General features: G+C 46.2%; 1 protein-coding gene across 3 annotated transcripts in view; it reads right to left on the bottom strand.

Annotated features, from left to right (window-relative positions):
* Positions 1–21,649, bottom strand: part of ARAP3 (ArfGAP with RhoGAP domain, ankyrin repeat and PH domain 3) — a 150,398-nt gene that overhangs the window by 17,247 nt on the left and 111,502 nt on the right. For all 3 annotated transcript variants that reach the window (XM_040441106.1, XM_040441098.1, XM_040441113.1), the window contains exons 22-25: positions 11,712–11,817; positions 11,474–11,621; positions 6,371–6,439; positions 623–697 (exon numbers count right to left, since the gene is read on the bottom strand). In XM_040441106.1, coding sequence (XP_040297040.1) covers positions 623–697; positions 6,371–6,439; positions 11,474–11,621; positions 11,712–11,817 — 398 coding nt within the window. The remainder of the gene's footprint in view (positions 1–622; positions 698–6,370; positions 6,440–11,473; positions 11,622–11,711; positions 11,818–21,649) is intronic.

Raw genomic sequence — 21,649 nt, 5'->3', positions numbered from 1 at the left:
TTTCATTAAATCCGCTACACTGGAACAGAGCACCCTGACGTGGGCCACTGCTGAAACCTTACTTTGCATCAGCTGTGGCTCTATAGAGATATGGTGATGAGGCAGCAACAGGGTGATTTTTATCTTTTTATGTAATCAGAGAAATCAATGCTAAAGGAGCTTTAAAGTACTATATTGTTGTGGCCCTTTATTTCTGGAAATTCTAGGTGGTCCATAATCTGTTGAAGCATAATCAATAAACTAGGGATGTTCCAGGAGGCCAGGTCATCAGGAACAGTGGCCTCCACTTTCATTTATGACAGCTGATACTCCACTAAGGTCAGCCCTGGAATACACTCTCATTTCATGACAGAACATGAAGTTACAGGGGATGTCCCACCATAACAACTTAGGTGATAAGTATCTGATCAGCGGAGTCCGATTCTGGAAACCTCACTGATCATGAGAATAAGGATCCTTTAGTCCTCTGGGACAACCCTTTTAAAGGGCACTATACAAATACCTAAACTCCTTTAGTAAGCTGTGTCATTAGATGCATGCCAACAACACAGGAGTTGCAGAGCAAGTGACAATTGTATTATTGAAGATGTGTCACATTTTAAGTGGTTGCATAATTACTGACCTTTAAGGTGAGACAACAATCTTGCTCCTTCTTCTCTAAGTAAACCTCTATAATGAGATCTCCAGCTTGTGACAGCTATGGACGGGAGAGAAAACAGCAGCTGAACTTATTGCATTCATTGAAGAGTGGTGTTCTTCATACATTAAAGCCCCTTGCAGACGAGCGTGCCGGATTCCGTCCGGATGCGTTCCGGGCGGGTTCAGGAAAACCCACGTGAGTTAGCACGCAATTTGTCTGCTATTGAGTTATTCAGTTTTTCTGCGTGAGTGCAAAGCGTTTTAATGCGTTTTGCATGCGCGTGATAAAAAACTGAATGTTGGTACCCAGACCCGAACCCGGACTTCTTCACTGAAGTTCGGGTTTGGGTTCGGTGTTGTGTAGATTGTATTATTTTCCATTATGACATGGTTATAAGGGAAAATAATAGCATTCTTTAATACAGAATGCTAAGTAAAATTGCCCATTGAGGGTTAAAAAATAATAAAAAACTTACCTCATCCACTTGATCGCGCAGCCATTATCGTCTTCTTTTTTCCTCTTGCAAGACCTGCAAAAGGACCTGCACTGACGTCACCGCGCTCACCAGGTGGTGAGCGCGGTGACGTCAGTGCAGGTCCTTTTGCAGGTCTTGCAAGAGGAAAAAAGAAGACGATAACGGCTGCGCGATCAAGTGGATGAGGTAAGTTTTTTTATTATTTTTTAACCCTCAATGGACATTTCACTTTGCATTCTGTATTAAAGAATGCTATTATTTTCAATTATAACCATGGTATAATGGACAATAATAAAGTAAATGGACTTTAATGGGGTCCCGGGGCTTATTCCTATTTATTAACATCATCTCCTTAGCAACCATCCATGAAAATCGCATTGCATCCGCACTTGCTTGTGGATGCTTGCGATTTTCACGCAGCCCCATTCACTTTTATGGGGCCTGCGTTGGTTGAAAAACACAGAAAATACAATATGATGCGATTTTCACGCAACGCACAAGTGATGTGTGAAAAACATCGTTCATGTACACAGCCCCATTGAAATGAATGGGTCAGGATTCAGTGCGGGTGCAATGCGTTCACGTCACACATTGCACCCGCGTGGAAAACTTGCCCATGTGAAAGGGGCCTAAGCATCTGATAATATAAAAATATAGAACCGCGGCACTCGAATTTAACCACTTACCGTCACGCTAACGCCGAAAGGCGTCATTTCTGCGGCGCTCCCAGGTCACACTAACGCCGATTGGCGTCATCTTGCGTGAGCCGAGATTTCCTGTGAACGCGCGCACACAGGCGCGCGCGCTCACAGGAACGGAAGGTAAGAGAGTTGATCTCCAGCCTGCCAGCGGCGATCGTTCGCTGGCAGGCTGGAGATGTGTTTTTTTTAACCCCTAACAGGTATATTAGACGCTGTTTTGATAACAGCGTCTAATATACCTGCTACCTGGTCCTCTGGTGGTCCCCTTTGTTTGGATCGACCACCAGAGGACACAGGTAGCTCAGTAAAGTAGCACCAAGCACCACTACACTACACTACACCCCCCCCCCCCGTCACTTATTAACCCCTGATCACCCCATATAGACTCCCTGATCACTCCCCTGTCATTGATTACCCCCCTGTCATTGATCACACCCCTGTAAAGCTCCATTCAGATGTCCGCATGATTTTTACGGATCCACTGATAGATGGATCGGATCCGCAAAACGCATACGGACGTCTGAATGGAGCCTTACAGGGGCGTGATCAATGACTGTGGTGATCACCCCATATAGACTCCCTGATCACCCCCCTGTCATTGATTACCCCCCTGTCATTGATCAACCCCCTGTAAAGCTCCATTCAGATGTCCGCATGATTTTTACGGATCCACTGATAGATGGATCGGATCCGCAAAACACATACAGGCGTCTCCCTGGAGCCTTCCAGGGGGGGTGATCACCCCATATAGACTCCCTGATCACCCCCCTGTCATTGATCACCCCCCCTGTCAGGCTGCATTCAGATGTCCGTATGATTTTTACGGATCCACTGATAGATGGATCGGATCCGCAAAACGCACACGGACGTCTAAATGGAGCCTTACAGGGGCGTGATCAATGACTGTGGTGATCACCCCATATAGACTCCCTGATCACCCCCTGTCATTGATTACACCCCTGTCATTGATCACACCCCTGTAAAGCTCCATTCAGACGTCCGCATGATTTTTACGGATCCACTGATAGATGGATCGGATCCGCAAAACACATACAGGCGTCTCCCTGGAGCCTTCCAGGGGGGGTGATCACCCCATATAGACTCCCTGATCACCCCCCTGTCATTGATCACCCCCCCTGTCAGGCTGCATTCAGATGTCCGTATGATTTTTACGGATCCACGGATACATGGATCAGATCCGCAAAACACATACGGACATCTAAATGGAGCCTTACAGGGGCATGATCAATGACTGTGGTGATCACCCCATATAGACTCCCTGATCACCCCCCTGTCATTGATTACCCCCCTGTCATTGATCACCCCCCTGTAAAGCTCCATTCAGACGTCCGCATGATTTTTACGGATCCACTGATAGATGGATCGGATCCGCAAAACACATACAGGCGTCTCCCTGGAGCCTTCCAGGGGGGGTGATCACCCCATATAGACTCCCTGATCACCCCCCTGTCATTGATCACCCCCCCTGTCAGGCTGCATTCAGATGTCTGTATGATTTTTACGGATCCACGGATACATGGATCGGATCCGCAAAACACATACGGACATCTGAATGGAGCCTTATAGGAGGGTGATCAATGACAGGGGGGTGATCACCCCATATAGACTCCCTGATCACCCCCCTGTCATTGATCACCCCTCTGTAAGGCTCCATTCAGACATTTTTTTGGCCCAAGTTAGCGGAATTTTATTTTATTTTTTCTTACAAAGTCTCATATTCCACTAACTTGTGTCAAAAAATAAAATCTCACATGAACTCACCATACCCCTCACGGAATCCAAATGCGTAAAATTTTTTAGACATTTATATTCCAGACTTCTTCTCACGCTTTAGGGCCCCTAGAATGCCAGGGCAGTATAAATACCCCACATGTGACCCCATTTCGGAAAGAAGACACCCCCAGGTATTCCGTGAGGGGCATATTGAGTCCATGAAAGATTGAAATTTTTGTCCCAAGTTAGCGGAAAGGGAGACTTTGTGAGAAAAAAATAAAAAATATCAATTTCCACTAACTTGTGCCAAAAAACAAAATTTCTATGAACTCGCCATGCCCCTCATTGAATACCTTGGGGTGTCTTCTTTCCAAAATGGGGTCACATGTGGGGTATTTATACTGCCCTGGCATTCTAGGGGCCCCAAAGCATGAGAAGAAGTCTGGTATCCAAATGTCTAAAAATGCCCTCCTAAAAGGAATTTGGGCACCTTTGCGCATCTAGGCTGCAAAAAAGTGTCACACATCTGGTATCGCCGTACTCAGGAGAAGTTGGGGAATGTGTTTTGGGGTGTCATTTTACATATACCCATGCTGGGTGAGATAAATATCTTGGTCAAATGCCAACTTTGTATAAAAAAATGGGAAAAGTTGTCTTTTGCCAAGATATTTCTCTCACCCAGCATGGGTATATGTAAAATGACACCCCAAAACACATTCCCCAACTTCTCCTGAGTACGGAGATACCAGATGTGTGACACTTTTTTGCAGCCTAGGTGGGCAAAGGGGCCCATATTCCAAAGAGCACCTTTCGGATTTCACAGGTCATTTACCTACTTACCACACATTAGGGCCCCTGGAAAATGCCAGGGCAGTATAACTACCCCACAAGTGACCCCATTTTGGAAAGAAGACACCCCAAGGTATTCCGTGAGGGGCATGGCGAGTTCCTAGAATTTTTTATTTTTTGTCACAAGTTAGTGGAAAATGATGATTTTTTTTTATTTTATTTTTTTTCATACAAAGTCTCATATTCCACTAACTTGTGACAAAAAATAAAAACTTCCATGAACTCACTATGCCCATCAGCGAATACCTTGGGGTCTCTTCTTTCCAAAATGGGGTCACTTGTGGGGTAGTTATACTGCCCTGGCATTCTAGGGGCCCAAATGTGTGGTAAGGAGTTTGAAATCAAATTCTGTAAAAAATAACCAGTGAAATCCGAAAGGTGCTCTTTGGAATGTGGGCCCCTTTGCCCACCTAGGCTGCAAAAAAGTGTCACACATCTGGTATCTCCGTACTCAGGAGAAGTTGGGGAATGTGTTTTGGGGTGTCATTTTACATATACCCATGCTGGGTGAGAGAAATATCTTGGCAAATGACAACTTTTCCCATTTTTTTATACAAAGTTGGCATTTGACCAAGATATTTATCTCACCCAGCATGGGTATATGTAAAAAGACACCCCAAAACACATTCCTCAACTTCTCCTGAATACAGAGATACCAGATGTGTGACACTTTTTTGCAGCCTAGGTGGGCAAAGGGGCCCATATTCCAAAGAGCACCTTTCGGATTTCACTGGTCATTTTTTACAGAATTTGATTTCAAACTCCTTACCACACATTTGGGCCCCTAGAATGCCAGGGCAGTAGAACTACCCCACAAGTGACCCCATTTTGGAAAGAAGAGACCCCAAGGTATTTCGTGATAGGCATAGTGAGTTCATAGAACTTTATATTTTTTGTCACAAGTTAGTGGAATATGAGACTTTGTAAGAAAAAAATAAAATAAAAAAAAAATCATCATTTTCCGCTAACTTGTGACAAAAAATAAAAAGTTCTATGAACTCACTATGCCCATCAGCGAATACCTTAGGGTGTCTACTTTCCGAAATGGGGTCATTTGTGGGGTGTTTGTACTGTCTGGCCATTGTAGAACCTCAGGAAACATGACAGGTGCTCAGAAAGTCAGAGCTGCTTCAAAAAGCGGAAATTCACATTTTTGTACCATAGTTTGTAAACGCTATAACTTTTACCCAAACCATTTTTTTTTTTACCCAAACATTTTTTTTTTTATCAAAGACATGTAGAACAATAAATTTAGAGAAAAATTTATATATGGATCTCGTTTTTTTTGCAAAATTTTACAACTGAAAGTGAAAAATGTCATTTTTTTGCAAAAAAATCGTTAAATTTCGATTAATAACAAAAAAAGTAAAAATGTCAGCAGCAATGAAATACCACCAAATGAAAGCTCTATTAGTGAGAAGAAAAGGAGGTAAAATTCATTTGGGTGGTAAGTTGCATGACCGAGCAATAAACCGCTAAAGTTGTGGAGTGCCGATTTGTAAAAAAGGGCCTGGTCTTTAGGGGGGTATAAACCTGTGGTCCTTAAGTGGTTAAGTAGTTAATTATTTATTTATATATCCATCCACAAAATTAGGACTTAAGGCCAACGTTTCGGTCTCATCCCGAGACCTTGTTCACGGCCTGGAGGAAAGAAACGTCTGGTGTGGAGGATGGCTTGTAGCACCAGACGTTTCTTTCCTCCAGGCCGTGAACAAGGTCTCGGGATGAGACCGAAACGTTGGCCTTAAGTCCTAATTTTGTGGATGGATATATAAATAAATAATTAACTACTTAAATTCGAGTGCCGCGGTTCTATATTTTTATATACTGACTGTCATTACCGCTGAGCACCGGACCATCGTTATAGGAGTGCCGTCCAAACAACTTTTTCATTAAGCATCTGATAACTCAGCAGAGCACAGAAAATATCAGAAGTCAGATGTGCCCAGCACCAACTCTACTGCTCGTTACCTGGACGTCTTTCCAAGTAGTAATTAGGCTATTTTCTAAATCCATCTGTGTTACTTGCTCTTCATCAATCTGAAAGAGAAGATCTCTATGTCAGTGCAGGCTAGAATCTCTGATGAAACTGGGCACCCCATAATTGCTTCAGCTTCTAAATAAGAAATACATGCATACAATGCAGGCCCAGGAACGTTCTGAACTTTAGATCCCTGGCTCTCAGTCTTTTCATATACAAATGTAGCAGAGATGATCTGCCTGTTCAAGGGAACTTGTCACATTGTAAATGTAGTCCTATCTGCAGGAACGTTTGCCTGATTGTGTGCGAATCTGAGAATACATACGGCTTATGCCGCTGTATATAATTTGATACTGGACATATGCATCCTGCACTTTCCTCTGTCCCTATTATAAAAATGCCTATTCTTGTCTGCAAAATGGACAAGAGTAAGACAGTTCTACAATTTGTGCAACCGTTGCGCATTTTTTGCGGCCCCATAGAAATAAATGGGTCCGTGTCCGATGCACAAAAAATGCTTAAATACAAAAAATATGGTTGTGTGCCTGAGGCCAGGATAGGGTTCTAACTAATAGTTAGCTGCTCCACTCTTGCAGCCCCCAAAACCAGGAGCACAGCAATCCAAAGCACCTGTCAGCAGCTCTGTACAGTATTAGGCTCAGTTCACACCTGAGCGTTTTACAGCGCGTTCCTACGCGCTGTAAAACGCTCAACAAGGAGAAACCAATGCTTCCCTATGGGAATGGTTCTCACCTGGGCGTTTTACAGCGCGTACGATCGCGCTGTAAAACGCCCGACGCTCACACAAGTACAGGAGCGTTTTTTTGGGCGCTTGTCGCGCGTTCCCGTACATAGACTTTCGGGAACGCGCGACACTGTGTGTACACTTGTCTCTGTATGCGCGCTTGTAAACGCCCGTACAATCGCGCATACAGAGCGCTCCTTTCAGAACGCTCAGGTGTGAACTGAGCCTAATAGTAGATGAAGTAAATGGAAATGACAAGCATGTGTGCCATATTCACGAAGTATCTGGCACTTGTCACTTTGGTGTCTGGTCCAACATATTGCAAATATGTGAAAACCGAAGTGTCTGTATCATCCAACCCAAAAAATTGTTTATATTTTTTTTACGCCGTTCACTTGATGGGGTAGATCATGTGATATTTTCGTAGAGCCACTTGTTACGGATGCGCCAATACCAAATATGTGTATTTATTTAATTTTTTAACATTTTACACAATAAGAGCATTTTTTGAAAAAAAATTCATGTTTTTGTGTTGCAATTTTCTTAGAGCCATATTTTTAAAAATTTTCTGGCTATGGTCTTGTGTGGGGGCTCATTTTTTGTGGGATGAGGTGAAGTTTTTATTGCTACCATTTTGGGGTACATATTACATCTTGAGCGATTAACATTAGGTGAGGTAAATAAAGGTGAGGTAAATAAAAAAGCTGTTTTGGCTAATGTTTATTTATTTTTTATTTTTTACAGAGTTTACCTGATGGGGTAGATCATGCAATATTGTTATAGAGCTGGCCGTCACGGTTGCGGCAATACCAAATATGTCTATTTTATTCATGTTTTTTTTTTAATTTTTAAATGACTTAATTGGGGAATTATTTTTTTACATGTGAAACTTAGGCCGGGTTCACACGAACGTGTGTGACCCGTGCCTGTGAAGCGGCCCGCAAATAGCGGGCCGCAATGCTTGTTCGCCGGCCGTAGGTCAGCCGCATCGGATCGCGGACCCATTCACTTTAATGGGTCTGCGATCCGGCCGTTCCGCGAAAAGATAGGACTTGTTCTATCTTTTAGCGGAACGGAACAACGGGACGTAACCCCAGGAGGCACTCCGTAGTGCTTCCGAGGGGTCCCGTCCCGTGCGGCCGTTCCGCGATTCCGGATTAGCGGACCCATTGAAGTGAATGGGTCCGCATCCGTGATGCGGAATTCACACGGAACTGTGGCCGTGTATTGCGGCCCACGATTTGCGGGCCGCAATACGGCCACGGGTCACGCACGTTCGTGTGAACTTAGCCTTAAAGGGAACCTGTCATGTGGATATTTGATTATAATCTAACTAATTACAGTTGCAAGAAAAAGTATGTAAACCCTTTGGAATTATATGGATTTCTGCACAAATTGGTCATAAAATGTCATCTGATCTTCATCTAAGTCACAACAATAGACAATCACAGTCTGCTTAAACTAATAACACACAAATAATTAAATGTTACCATGTTTTTATTGAACACACCATGTAAACCTTCACAGTGCAGGTGGAAAAAGTATGTGAACCCTTGGATTTAATAACTGGTTGAACCTCCTTTGGCAGCAATAATTTCAACCAAACATTTCCTGTAGTTGCAGATCAGACGTGCACAACGGTCAGGAGTAATTCTTGACCATTCCTCTTTACAGAACTGTTTCAGTTCAGCAATATTCTTGGGATGTCTGGTGTGAATCGCTTTCTTGAGGTCATGCCACAGCATATCAATTGGGTTGGGGTCAGGACTCTGACTGGACCACTCCAGAAGGCATATTTTCTTCTATTTAAGCCATTCTGTTGTTGATTTACTTCTATGCTTTGGGTTGTTGTCCTGTTGCAACACCCATCTTCTGTTGAGCTTTAGCTAGTGGACAGATGGCCTTAAGTTCTCCTGCAAAATGTCTTGATAAACTTGGGAATTCATTTTTCATTCGATGATAGCAATCCGTCCAGGCCCTGATGCAGCAATGCAGCCCCAAACCATGATGCCCCCACCACCATACTTCACAGTTGGGATGAGGTTTTGATGTTGGTGTGCTGTGCCTCTTTTTCTCCACACATAGTGTTGTGTGTTTCTTCCAAACAACTCAACTTTGGTTTCATCTATCCACAGAATATTTTGCCAGTACTGCTGTGGAACAACCAGGTGCTCTTGTGCAAACTGTAAACGTGCAGAAATTTGTTTTTTGGACAGCAGTGGCTTACTCTGTGGTATCCTCCCATGAAATCCATTCTTGTTTAGTGTTTTACGTATCATAGATTCGCTAACATCCCTGTTAGCATATGCCAGAGACTTTTGTAAGTCTTTAGCTGACACTCTAGGATTCTTCTTCACCTCATTGAGCAGTCTGCGCTGTGCTCTTGCAGTCATCTTTACAAGACGGCCACTCCTAGGGAGAGTAGCAGCAGTGCTGAACTTTCTCCATTTATAGACAATTTGTCTTACTGTGGACTGATGAACAGCAAGGCTTTTGGAGATACTTTTATAACCCTTTCCAGCTTTATGCAAGTCAACAATTTTTAATCGTAGGTCTTCTGAGAGCTCTTTTGTGCGAGGCATCATTCACATCAGGCAATGCTTCTTGTGAAAAGCAAACCCAGAACTGGTGTGTGTTTTTTACAGGGCAGGGCAGCTGTAACCAACACCTTCAATCTCATCTCATTTAATTATTAGTGTGTTATTAGTTTAAGCAAATTGTGATTGTCTATTGTTGTGACTTAGATGAAGATCTGATCACATTTTATGACCAATTTGTGCAGAAATCCATATCATTCCAAAGGGTTCACATACTTTTTCTTGCAACTGTATATACAATCATTAACTACTAAAAAGTACCTTAGATATATTCACTTACTGCTGTGACAGATGGTTACCTCATAATATACACACAAAGATGCCACATGCCGCATGCTAATGAGCTGATTTGAGTCCAGCGTGACATCACTGAGTCCAGCGTTTATTTAATTCAGAGTTATAGCCACTCCCCTGCCCACCTGCTGCTGATTCATATGGAAAAAAACTGTCAATCAGCAGCAGGTAGGCGGGGAGAGTCAGGAGCTTATGAATATTCAGGACTCATCATTATGAGCTGGAGCTTTTCAATACAAGATGTTGGCAGATTGACTGGGTCAATTAAAGAAAGTTACCCAGCATTATGCTAAGAGAATCAGTCACTTAGTTATGTTGCCCTTAGTTAGGACACCATAAAACTGGTGACAGGTTCCCTTTAAAACACTTTATTATTTATATTTTTTATTTTTTTATTTTACACTTTGTGTCCCCCATAAGGTCATAGTACAAGACATCTGGGGGACATTTAACTTCATATTTTTTTCCACTATTGATTTCTCCTGTAACTGGGACTAACATAGTAGCCCCAGTTACAGGGGAAATACACCCCCCAGAGAGGCAATACAGCATTATACTGTGCTGTACAGCCTCAGTGCAGGGCTTATCGTGGTCTATGGAAGACCCGACAGCTCCTGCACTCTCCTGGCCCCGGCGGTCACATGACCACTGGGTCGGGACAGGAATCGGCATAGCGCTTCCGGATCTGTATACAGAGCGCTCGGTCAGCTCTGTATATACAGCGATCCAGAAGTCAGGGACTCCAGGAACGGTCCCTGCCTTCTCTATGGGGTGCCCTGCTGTCACTGACAGCGGGTCCCTAGCACAGCAGCTGCACGATTCCCAAATGCCCGATCAGAGATAAACCCGACCACCCAGGACATTTATAGTCAATGGGCGGTCGTGAAGTGGTTAAAGAAGCTACCTCCTCAGAGCCGGCTAGTTGAAAATACAAGTGCTGCAGCTATAAGTTGATTTTGCCAGGGAAGCCTACTATATGTAGTACTGCTGAGATGTCATCCATATAATATTTATTTGCCAAGAATCTCACATTTATAATGTAGCATTAGCACTAGTACATTTTATATAGTGAGTATGGCATTATAGTATTTGCATTGTTATTTGGGTTTGCAAAGTGCTGTTGCGCTGTGTTTGTTTTTGCTTTTGTGCTTTCAGCCATGGCGTCGTGCACCTGCGCATTGGGATGTGCTGACTAACCCCCATTTTCTTCTTTGCAACCCAAGAGTTCACAAAATCGGGTGTAACTCTAAAGAATGGGACTCTCAATTTGGGACTCCCCTTCATGATGTCTATATGCTCTAATAGGTAATATGGCCAGGGGTTCTCTTCATGAGAAAAACATTTTAAATGCATTATTTTATTTTACTTTCTCTTGGTCTCGTGTCACACAAATGAGATATATTGTCTGACCAATAGACTCCAACATCCAATAAATGCCAAACGAAGACTTCACTTACACAGAAGACACTGGCATAGTTGTCTATCAAATCCTCCATTATCTTCACCTCATGTTCTCCTTTTCCTTCGGTCTGAAATAAGCTGGGAGCAAACAACAGTGACAGATTCTTGGTGCACATCTGGTTTAAGTCTGCACATTTCTGGACCCTAGCACATAAAGAATGGAAGAGAAGTGAATATACAGAAAGGGTAGATTGGATACAGAAAGCATCAGATGATATTTGTGAAGCTCATTACCGATAGAGGTGACCAATCAGTGCGGCCAGTGTAGCTCTGTTGACTTTGGGAAGATGGTTTATTAACTCCATATACTTCTCCAATCTCTTTGCCTTTTCAGTGTGTTCTGAAAAAAAATTATATGGTTTCAAATTATAGCTCTACTACTGAAAAAAGTGTAAACAAAAACACATAAAAAGGTATATTAATGTAGAAAAAAACATCCAGTTTGATATGGCCACGGCCAATCAATGGCCCCGGCTGGCCAGCTAAGTCAAACAGATGTTGACATCGCTGGAGCCCAGCAGAGATGCCCAGACCTGCAAGAGAAGGAGCTGGAAGCCAGTGCTGGGAATCAGGTAGGTCATCTTCCCTTTGCAGGTCCGGCAGAATGGGTGGGTTTGACCAGCCACCCGCCCCCCGAATTCTTGAGAACAGCAGTCAATAAATATCATAGATTATTACAGTCTCCAGGACATGATGGAGTTCAACCACCTTCCCTACAGGCCATGGAGTGACATGAGAGCTGCATCCAGAGCCTTATCTGCATGGATTAAGTTGGCCATAAACGTTTGATACATTTCAGGTGAATACAACTGACTAATATGTATTTATGCCTCCTGACTTTCCCTGGACAGCAGATGTTAGGGGAGATAAGGATTTTAAGGAGGTGTCCATCACCCATCACAAGAATGGGATCCTTTGTCCTGTATTCATGGAGGCAGGTTGTAGGTCCTCTTTGGGATTACTATATACTGCATGGACTGTAAATTCAGATTGTAAATAGTTCAAAATTAGTGCCCTCACCAAGAGACTGTAAGGCTACCTGCACACAGGAATTTCCTGCTGATGCGACTCATTTATGATGAGGCCCAGGCCTTATCATAAATTAAATCACTATTTTTCACTGGCGCTTACTACTCTATACTATACAGGTGAAACTCAAAAAATTTGAATATCGTGCAAAGTTCATTTATTTCAGTAATGCAACTTAAAAGGTGAAACTAACATATGAGATAGACTCATTACATGCAAAGCGAGATATTTCAAGCCTTTATTTGGTATCATTTGGATGATTATGGTTACAGCTTATGAAACCCCAAAGTCACAATTTTGAGGTACCCTTTGCTCAGGGGGTATGGATTAATTAGCTGACTAGAGTGTGACACTTTGATCCTAGAATATTGAACCTTTTCACAATATTCTAATTTTAAGCTGCATTAATGCAATTCCTTTTAATTTGCATTAGGCCTCATGCACACGGCTGCGTTCCGCGGCCGAGAGCGGTCCGTGGTATCACAGCCTGGATTCCTGTTGAGAGCGCACGGCGTCATAGGTTGCTATGACGCCGTGCGCTTCATGCCGCCGCTGCACTACAGTAATACACTTGTAACACGGCCGTGTGCATGAGGCCTTACTGAAATAAATGGACTTTTGCACGATATTCAAATTTTTTGAGTTTCACCTGTATTCCTAACGCTGCGGTACCGCAGCAGTATTGCCACTACAGACACAAAATATTCAAAAGTATTATGGTTAAGGGGGGGATTTTATAAAAAAAAATGTCTAAACCAGAAACACGCTGGATCTTTAACTTAGGCTCCTTTCACATCACCGTTTCTCCTTTCCATTCTTCGGCTCCGTTGAGGAGCATGAGAATGGAACGGACGGATTCTGCAGATAACTGAGACCTAACTGAGCGTAACGGAGCCTAAAGACCCCATAAATTATAATGGGGTCCATTTGGTGTCCGCTCAGAACATGATTTCTGAGCGGAGACGAAAGTCCTACATGCATAATGTGTCTTCTGCAGTATTGTGTGATTGCTGTGGTGTAGATGTAGATCAATACTCAAAAAAGCTTTTACACCTCAACAAACTGAAATGTCCCTTTGGCCTCTTGAAATGCAGAGGGGCACATAAGTAAGCCAAGCTAAAAGCAAACAAAATAAATGAACAAACATAAAATGAATTTAGGACAAGAGGAATGAGCAAGCTGGCGGAGAATTCCAGTACTTCGTTTTTCTAATTTCATGGCTTACTGAACAGTACCTCAGTTTTATGGTAACTTGCAAATTGATTCCTGAGGAGGACAAATTGAGCAATTCAGTAACAAGACTCTGGACATTATGTATAGAAAACTAGTGATCTGAAGAGGTCTCCGCAGTAAAACAGCCCAAGTGATCTGACAGAGGGACTCAGCGACCACCCTACTTTCTTCTAGGACTCCAGGAACCATCAGCCATGTTTTATTGCTCAGTTTTTAATGTATTTATGTGTGCATTCAGGGTACTAAAAGGCTATATGGCAGGCCCTTAAAATGTTTAGTAGTTACGGTAACTTATTTGACACGTTATCAGTTCTTGACGTGACAAAAACCACATTCATCTGTCCCCAATCCTGCCTGACATTTGGCTTATTTCAGCCTTGTCATAGCGCACTATGTAGATCCAGGTCATTCTCCACATAAACATTTACACACAAACACACATAACTGTCATTATTCAAGCCGGTCTCCATTGACGTAACTGGTCTTTTAACACCCATCTTCTTTTCTGTTCAGATGACATTACAAGATATTGTCATCTGAACAGAAGGTATACCAGGAGAGAAACTATCAAGGGCAGCTACACCTTCCCTATTTTTCAACCGGATTCGTTCATAACGGATGCAGACGGTTGTATTATCAGTAACGGAAGTGTTTTTGCTGAACCCTGCCGGATCCGGCAAAAACGCTAGTGTGAAAGTAGCCTAAATCAAATTACAACAGCCAGAAAAGCAGGAGGAGGGCAGAGTCTCCATGCACCCTCACTCTGCACCACCCCCAGGAGTGATCATTTAAAGGTAATGGGTCACCAATTTTTTTTTTCTGCCAGTTAAAACTAGATAGTGACACATACTGTATGTTTTTTAATATATTTTTATTTTTAAGTGTACATTTTTCTTCAGTTTTTTTAATATGATTAATGGCCTCAGGGCAGACTGGCCGTAGAACCTACAGGGAAACTTCCCGGTGGGCTGATGCCCAGGGGACCACCTGCACTCTCCTCACTGCCGCCAGACAGAGAAGTAGTGGTCTAACACTCCCACAGTTAATTAATGCTGGGGGCATCAAACACTTATGTACTTGGCGGGCAGCTGCCCTCCTGAAATCAACTGTATTACTGCCCTGAGGCAACCAGTGTAGGAGACTGTAATGTGGCAGCTGGCGCTGGCCAACACAGGGGGGAAGATTTCTGGGATACACTGTGGTATTTGGTTCTGCAGTATATTGTGCTGCACTGTGGTATTTGGCTCTGCTGGGGCGGTACTTTTTTCGAGGGCCACTTTAAAGGGGTTCTCCGGGAATTGAGAAAATGAAAATACTTAAATATTACTTTATAATAAATATATTCTCAAATACCTTTCATTAGTTATAGTGGAGCAATCACTAGGAGAAATAAAATGGCCGCCATCCTACCAGTACACACAAAACCTGTCCTAATCATACAGGAGGACAAGTTACTTCACAACACTGAGCTGAAGAGCTGCCTCATCCTCCTCTCTGCTCTGTGGGAATGGAAATTATGAGGAGACATGAAGTAAATAGAAGGAGGGTGCGGGGGGTAATGAGTAGCAGCACTTGTTTGCAGTCTCCATTACCACAGCTCCATATTACCACAGTCTGTCCTGTCCGTCCTCTCTGTACTTTATGTCTCCTCTGAACTAAATTCCCCAGAGATTAAGCTAAAGTTCTTATCAACTGTATTCAGGATAATAATCCCTGGCAAGTAGGAGAGGAGGGTGAGGCATCTCTTTACCTCAGTGTTGTAACTTGTCCACCTGTGTGATTAGGACAGGTTCTGTGTGTAGTGGTAGGACAGCGGCCAATTTGTGTCCCCTGATGATTGCTCCACCGACAAAATGAGCCATAATATATAATAAAAGGTATTAGGAAATGTATTTATTATAAAGTAGTATTTAAGTATTTTCATTTTCTTAATTCCCGGAGAAGCCCTTTAAGTTTCCCAGTCTGCCCCTGGGTAGCCATCTTGCCTGAGCTGTTAGTAAGAGCATTTAGAGAATTGCTTTACAGCAGGCACCATGGGCAGGAAGGAGCTGACTCATTGGGGAAGATTTATTAAAACTGGTGGAAAGTAGAACTGGCTTGGTTGCCCATAGCAACCAATCCGGTTCCACCTTTCATTTTTCAGAGCTCCTTTGCTCCTTTTGATGAATCTCTCCCATTGACTTCTATGGAAGAGTTTTCTAGGCATGCTCTGTGACATGTGCAGAGGCTGGAGGAGAAGAGGAGCAGGTAAGCTTTGCTATCATCTATTGTGAATGGTAGATCGTGTTTTATCTGTATATATAGGAATATCTGTCATTGTAATCTTGCCTTTAATGTTAAGCAGATAACCGCTGTAAAGTGATTTGTACAGACCAAGAAGTGGTGCCTATGATTAGGCTTAGTGGCCAATGTGAAAACTGCAGGATTTATGGATTATTTTTAAAAGTAGTAACATGAAAAATATAAAATAATCAACATTTTTTCAAACTTGGTTTAACCATTTCCCTGACAAGGATGTATGTTATATGTCCTTGCAGGGTGTCAATTTAGTAGCCTGGTACATCTTTGATACTGATGGCCAGATTTCAGGCTGTGTAACAGTTAGGGCTCATGCACACGACAGTATCTTGCATTCAGTATACTGGCGTTTTTTTTAGTTCAGTATGTGGTACATATACTGAACCATTCATTTCAATGGTTCAGCAAAAAAAACTGAAGTGTCTCCATGTGCATTCTACTCTACTAATTCTCTCCCGGTACAGCTGTCAGTGTCAGTGTATCTGCCGAGCAGCAGGCCTTCTGTTTACATGTATTAAAATATAACCTAGCAGTTAATACACACAACCACATTCATGCAACTTTGACCATTAACAAAAATTAGACAAAAATTCGAATTTATGACTAAAATATGTATCTTCCTCCTGGGTACAGATTTCTCTGCGTTTCCGCACCAAATCCGCATGTTACTTGCAGAGTGAACAAAATGCAAAGTGTACATGAGATTTGTCGAATCTCATTCACTTTGCTGGTAATGTATTACTATGTGTTTTTTCTGCATGAAAATCCACGCAGAAAAAAATGTGCGAAATACAAAACGTGTACAGGTGGCCTTACCAGTTAGGGCTCATGCACATGACCGTTGGTGTTTTTGTAGTCTTCAAATTGTGGATCCACAAAACATGGATACCGGCCTTGTGTGTTCCGCTTTTTGCTCTTAAAACGGACAAGAATAGGGCATGTTCTACTTTTTTGCGGAGCCACGGAACGGACATACGGATGCATGTATCACACGGTGTGCTGTCCTCATCTTTTGCGGCCCCATTGAAGTGAATCGTCCGCATCTGACCCGCAAAAAAAGGAGACTTTTGTATTACTTACCAGTAAAGTCTCTTTCTCGCTCTTCCTTGGGGGACACAGGAAACCATGGGTATAGCTCTGCTCCCTAGGAGGCGTGACACTAAGCGAAAGCTGTAAGCCCCTCCTCCATCAGCTATACCCTTCAGCCTGGAGAAGAGACTGCCAGTTGCGTGTCCAAGTAGTGAAAGATAACCACCAACCGGAAAAAGAACTGTCGAGCCCCAACGGGGGCAACCAAGCCGGAACCACAACTGTAACCCAATGAAGGGCGGGTGCTGTGTCCCCCAAGGAAGAGCGAGAAAGAGACTTTACTGGTAAGTAATACAAAAGTCTCCTTTTCTCGCCCATATTCCTTGGGGGACACAGGAAACCATGGGACGTTCCAGAGCAGTCCCAGAAGGGAGGGACCAGAACAAACTCAACCAACGCCAGAGGCATCAATCAACTGCCGCCTGCAACACCAGACGGCCTAAAGCAGCGTCAGCCGACGCATGAGTATGCACCCTGTAGAACTTGGTGAAGGTGTGCAAGGAGGACCAAGTGGCCGCCTTGCAAATCCGCTCCGAAGAAGCCCGATTTCTCTGAGCCCAGGAAGCCCCGACCGCTCTAGTGGAGTGAGCGGTAACACCAAGGGGAGGAACCCTGCCCTTGGCGAGATAAGCCTCAGTAACAGCCATCTTGACAAAACGAGCGATAGCAACTTTGGATGCCGCCATCCCTCTGCGCGACCCTTCCGGGACCACAAAGAGCGAGTCAGTATGCCTGAAAGAGCTGGTTACTTCCAGGTAAATCTTGAGCGCCCTGACAACGTCCAGGCGATGAAGCTTCCTCTCCCGCGGATGGGAAGGGGAAGGACACAAAGAGGGGAGAACTATGTCCTCGTTCAGATGAAAGGCGGAGACCACCTTAGGAAGGAAGGAAGGGACCGGACGAAGAACCACCTTGTCCTGGTGGAACACTAGGAAAGGTTCCAGACAGGAGAGTGCAGCCAATTCGGACACCCTCCGAAGAGAGGTGATGGCTACAAGGAAAATAACCTTGCAGGACAGAAGTCGCAAGGAAACCGTCCGCAGAGGCTCGAAAGGAGAAGCCTGGAGCGCTGAGAGAACCAGGTTCAGGTCCCAGGGCGGTACCGGAGGGCGATACGGGGGAACCGCGTGAGCCACGCCCTGAAGGAAGGTCTTGACAGGACCAAGGGGGGCCAGTGGGCGCTGAAACAAAATGGACAGCGCAGATACCTGACCCTTCAAAGAACTAAGGCCTAGACCTTGGGCCAGTCCGCTCTGCAGGAAGGACAAAACGGTGGGGAGAGAAAAGCGGAGCGGAGGAATCCCCAGATCGGCACAGAACCCCAAAAAAGTCCTCCAGGTCCTATAATAGATCCTAGAAGAGGACGGCTTACGGGCGCGGATCATGGTGCGGACGACATCCGCAGAAAAACCCCTACGTGTCAGGACGGTGGTCTCAACAACCACGCCGTCAAACGTAGGGACCCTAAACGCGGGTGGAAGATCGGTCCCTGAGAGAGAAGATCTTCCCTGGCGGGCAGTGGCCAGGGCGCGTCTGCCAGGAGCAGCATGAGGTCGGCATACCAAGACCGGCGGGGCCAGTCCGGAGCGACCAGAATCACCGAGACGCCTTCCGCCGCGATCTTCCGAAGGACCTTGGGCAGGAGAGGGATGGGAGGGAATATGTATGGGCGCGCGAAGCCTCGCCAAGGAAGAACGAGGGCGTCGGCTCCGCAAGCTCCCGGATCCCTGGCCCTGGACAGATAGGCGGGGACCTTGTGATTGAATTTTGAGGCCATGAGGTCCACGTCCGGAATGCCCCAACGAAGGCAAATGGCCTCGAATACCTCCGGGTGAAGAGACCACTCGCCGGGGTCGACGGTGGTGCGACTGAGGAAGTCCGCCGCCCAATTGTCCACCCCTGGAATAAAAATTGCAGATAGGGCCGGGACGTGGGCTTCCGCCCAACGGAGAATGCTGGTGACCTCCCGCATCGCTGCAGCGCTGCGAGTGCCCCCCTGGTGGTTTATGTACGCCACGGCCGTGGCGTTGTCTGATTGTACACGAACTGGATGACCCTTCAGCAGATGAGTCCAGTGTCGTAGAGACAGAAGGGCCGCTCTCAGTTCCAGGACATTGATCGAGAGTTTGGACTCCGATGGAGACCAAATGCCCTGGACGGATCGGGGAGGAAACACGCCTCCCCAGCCCGAGAGACTGGCATCGGTTGTAACCACCAACCAGTTGAGTGGCAGAAAGGACCTGCCCAGAAGAGGGGACTGTAACCACCAGCGGAGAGATGACCGCACCGGAGGCGACAGATGGAAGGGATGATCCAGAGACTGCGGCGATTTGTCCCAGGAGGAGAGGATCGCCCGTTGGAGAGGGCGGGAGTGAAACTGCGCAAATGGGATCGCCTCGAAGCAGGCAACCATCTGCCCCAATACCCGCATGCAGAAGCGGAAGGACGGTCGACGGTGGAGAAGGAGACCCCGAACCGCCCCACGGAGGATCAGACGTTTTTCCGAGGGAAGACGTACCTCCGCCGCTCCCGTGTCTAAAAGCATCCCCAGGAAGACCAGTTGTCTGGAGGGGGGAAGGGAGGACTTGGGGAAGTTGATGACCCAACCAAACCTCGCCAGAGTCTCTAGAGTGAGATCCACGCTGGCAACCGCTTGAGAAAGGGACGGAGCCTTGATGAGGATATCGTCCAAGTACGGTAGCAGAAAAACACCCCTGGAACGGAGTAAGGCTAAAACCGGGGCCAGGACCTTGGTGAACACCCGGGGGGCTGTTGCCAGTCCAAAGGGAAGGGCGACAAATTGGAAGTGGAGGTCCCCCACGGCGAATCGAAGGAAGCGATGGTGACACTGGGCTACCGGAACATGGAGGTAGGCATCCTGTATATCGATGGAAGACATGAAATCTCCCTGCTCCAGGGAAGCCACCGCGGAGCGGAGGGACTCCATCCGAAACCGTCGAAGGAGGAGAAAACGGTTGAGCTTTTTGAGGTCCAAAATGGGCCGCACCGAACCTCCCTTCTTGGGAACTACAAAGAGGTTCGAGTAGAACCCTTGGAATCTTTCCTCTAGAGGAACGGGGGTAATCACCCCCCTGTCCAATAAAGCTTGAACGGCCGCGGAGAACGCGGCCGCGTCTTTCGGGTCTCGCGTGGGGCGGGAGCGAAAGAACCGATCCGGAGGGAAGGATGCAAATTCGATTTTGTATCCGGAGGACACAATTTCGAGGGCCCAGGCGTCGGAGACGTGAGCCATCCAGACGTCCTTGAAAAGGAGGAGCCGGCCCCCCACCCGGGTGGGTGGGGGCGCGCCTTCAGGCAGAGGACTGTTTTGCTGCGGGTGTGCGGGCAGCCTGCGGCTTGCGCCAGGAGGGCTGCGCCCGAAAAAACGGCTTCCTACGCTTGTCCTGGGGAGGAGCCGAAGCGGCAGCTGTGGTGGGAGCCCCAGAGGCCCTGCGGGAGGACCGAAAACGAGACGCACCAGGGCGTCCGCGGGGGGCGCCCCTGGCTTGGGGTTGAGGAAGATGGGTGCTTTTACCACCCGTGGCCTCTGAAATAAGTTCGTCTAAGCGGACCCCGAAAAGGCGGGAACCCGCAAACGGTAGCCCCGCCAAGGAACGTTTGGAGGCAGCGTCCGCTTTCCAGACCTTCAGCCAGAGCTCCCTCCTGACGGCAACTGCCAGGGCGGAGGAGCGCGCAATAAGGGCTCCCGCATCAAGGGAGGCCTCACAGACAAAATTCCCGGCCCGAATAATAAGCTGGGCCAAGGAACGTAGGTCCTGGATGGGGATGTCCGAGTCCAACTCCTGTTCCAGCTGCGTACCCCAAGCAGAGATTGCTTTCCCTGCCCAAGCAGAGGCAAAAACCGGTCTGAGGGCAGAACCGGAGGCAGCAAAAATGCCCTTGGACAGGGTCTCCATGCGACGGTCCTCCGCTGACTGAAGAGAGGACCCGTCGGGAACAGGGATGGCCGTGTTTTTTGACAGCCGGGCCACAGGGGGGTCTACCTTGGGTGGGGAAGACCAGGTGGCCACGACATCGGCTGGAAAAGGATAGCAAATGTCCAGCTTCTTTGGGTTGACAAAACGGGCGTCCGGGCGAGCCCAAGCCTTAGACACCACGGAGGAGAAATCAGAGTGGATTGGAAAGACTTTTGAGGCCTGCCTGGGTCTGATAAAGGAGACGCTAGCTGCGTCCGAGCTAGGGGGGTCATCCTGCACCTTAAAGGTGTCACGTATATCAGAGATGAGTTGACCCATCGCTGAGGCTAGCTTGGACGGCAGGGCCGAGTCCATTTCCAAATCTGAAGCCGCCAATTCACCTTCAGAGAGCGAATCCTTTGGAGAGGAGAGGCTCGTCTGGGTGCGCACGCGTGGCGGGGAGAGGGAGGCATCCGAGGAGGAGGCTCGCTCTACTCTAATACGCTTCTGAGAGTGCCTAGCTCGGGAGGGGTCACTAGGAGAGGATGAACCCGCTGCAGCGGCAGAAGCAGTGGACCCGGAGGGCGCGACAGTCAGAGTGGCGTC

The sequence above is a fragment of the Bufo bufo genome, chromosome 1, assembly GCF_905171765.1.
Source record: "Bufo bufo chromosome 1, aBufBuf1.1, whole genome shotgun sequence".
NCBI lineage: Eukaryota > Metazoa > Chordata > Amphibia > Anura > Bufonidae > Bufo > Bufo bufo.
Note: the sequence above shows the minus strand (reverse complement) of the source record. Positions and strands in the feature narration are given on the sequence as shown.